Consider the following 2,500-nt stretch of genomic DNA (forward strand, 5'->3'; position numbering starts at 1 on the left):
TTCTACATAAATCAGCATTTTTAGTTGAACATCCTAGTATTTGTCTATCAATTTTCTCCATTCAATTTGCTTGTGACTTTCGCTGTATGGTAAATACTGTATTGAGCAAAAAAAAAAAAAAAAAAAAAAGAAGAAACTTGTCAGCTGGGAATGAGCGATTCACACACTGTCATATTTCCAGGGCCCCTTAAAATTATGCCCCGTGACAGGAAGACATGATCCACATTATCCGAGTTGGAAGAGAAACATCTTTCGTTATTTCGTGTCTCTGCCAGTCATCCTTGTCGCGTTCTACATCAATTTCAGGGTCATGCTCGTCATACTGCAGTTTCAGGTATGAAGGTCTGCGTTTCTGTTGATTCACTACATTTGGTTTTAATTGCTGTTGTTGGCAAAGGAGGAAGCTATCGTTGCTTTTTATGGTTGTGTTTCTTCTCTTTTTTTTCTCTCGTAATTGTGTCTGTTGCTCTGTATTATTCATCGTTTTGAATGATGTTGTATACTGCTGCATTTTTGTCTGTATGTTTTTTTGTTACATTTCGTATTTCTACCGAATTATATCTTTTCCCTCTAGTTTTATATTTATATATATATATATATATATATATATATATATATATATATGTATGTATGTATATATATGTGTAATATATATATATACACACACACATATATATATATATATATATATAGTGTGTGTGTGTGTGTGTATATATGTATATATATACTATATATATATATATAGTATATATATATATATATATATATATACTACATATATATATAATATACATACAAACATACTACGAAATCTGCAAAAACAAAAGAAGAATGTACCATTTTAAAAAATTCTTCAATATTTAAATATAAATCCATCTCGCTCTTAAAGAGCAGGCTTACTATTGCATTCATACTCTCCTCTCTTCATTGCAGTCATGTCCATATTCATCATTTTCCATTTAACTTAATTTCACCAAAATATTGATTAAGCATACCTCTAGTCACTACTCATACTACTTTAAATTTCATCTGAACATAGTGTACTTTCTCTTTTTAGTCGCAGTAGCAAAACAAATATTACAAGACTGAAAACCTCATGTTGTGTCTCGTGTGTTTACATTACACTGGACGAGGAGAATGCCAATGCTTAGTATTGTCATCTTACAGAAACTATAAAATATTTACTGCAAGTTTTAAGTAAAAGAAATTTCTTCCACACTTAAGAAGCATTACTTTTCTGTAGGAAATCTACAATTCTTAAGCTGTCGTCGCCTAAGCACGATATAGCATTTTTAGCATCTTACTGTAAATGTGGCATTACCTACCCAACATCTCTTTCTATATTTTCCCGTAAACGAGCCTATATAAATACGCTACAGTGATGCAGTGTAATCGTCTCCATACTTGACTTCAGTTCTAATACCAATTTATGTTGAATTGCGGCACTAATGTGTAAATGTTTGGTGCAGGGTTTGATGGCAAAGTGTTCAAAGGTGACAGAAAAGATGTACCTTTCCATTTATTCTTCAAGGTACATCACACCCTGTGATAAACAATTGGTTATGACAACAATAATACAGAGATGCCCAGTGAAGCAAATTTTACCACCATGGTTACAGAATAATCTTTATGACCATTAGTAGAAGGAAACACATAACTGTCGTCAAACCATTTCCATATTGAATACGAAGTCAGGTGTCATGTTCATAAATTCTTATATGATTTATAGGAAAATACCAGCATTCAAGTAAAGCTATGATGTAAACGGTAGACTTTTTCAAATCGTATAAACGCATTTTCGTATCAGTGGTAAACCTCTCTTACTCACTTTGAAAGCAACTGATGCTAATGAGAATGAGCATGTTCAGGGCGCTAAATAATGCTTTTGTAGATGATTCTTTCGACGTGTGACCGAAATTCATAGACACCTGAGAATATTTTAGAAAGGTCTTTTGTCTATATCCAATAGAGGACTCTCTTTTCATTGAAAGTTGTAAAAGGTCTTACTTTCCACCTTCTTATACTTAGCTCATGACTCTTGTTATCGTGACGACTTATGACTATTGTTGTTGTGACGACTCATGACTATTGTTGCTGTGACGACTCATGACTATTGCTGTTGTGACGACTCATGACTATTGCTGTTGTGACGACTCATGACTATTGCTGTTGTGACGACTCATGACTATTGTTGTTGTGACGACTCATGACCATTGCTGTTGTGACGACTCATGACTATTGTTTGAGGACTCAAGACTTTTGTTGTTGTGACGACAACTGAATAACTCAATCAATCAATAGACCATCTCCATATTTTTCCTTAATTTCTCGTGTCCTTCGAATTCTATTTCGTTGATTTGGTTCATCTTCATTCGTGTAATTCACCCACTTCCTCCTCCTCCTCCTCTTCCTCCTCCTCCTCCTCATCATCATCATCATTTCCTTCCTCTCCCATGTCCTTTTTTTTCAGTTCCTCGTTGGATGAGTGGTTTACGTGCTC

General features: G+C 34.1%; 1 protein-coding gene across 1 annotated transcript in view; it reads left to right on the forward strand.

Moving 5' to 3' along the window:
• LOC135211481 (anoctamin-8-like) overlaps window positions 1-2,500 on the forward strand; it is a 31,283-nt gene that overhangs the window by 16,945 nt on the left and 11,838 nt on the right. Inside the window, exon 9 of the mRNA XM_064244788.1 lies at window positions 182-334. Within this exon, the coding sequence (XP_064100858.1) occupies window positions 182-334 (153 nt within the window). The remainder of the gene's footprint in view (window positions 1-181; window positions 335-2,500) is intronic.

The sequence above is a fragment of the Macrobrachium nipponense genome, chromosome 4 (assembly GCF_015104395.2).
Source record: "Macrobrachium nipponense isolate FS-2020 chromosome 4, ASM1510439v2, whole genome shotgun sequence".
NCBI classification, from domain to species: Eukaryota; Metazoa; Arthropoda; class Malacostraca; order Decapoda; family Palaemonidae; genus Macrobrachium; species Macrobrachium nipponense.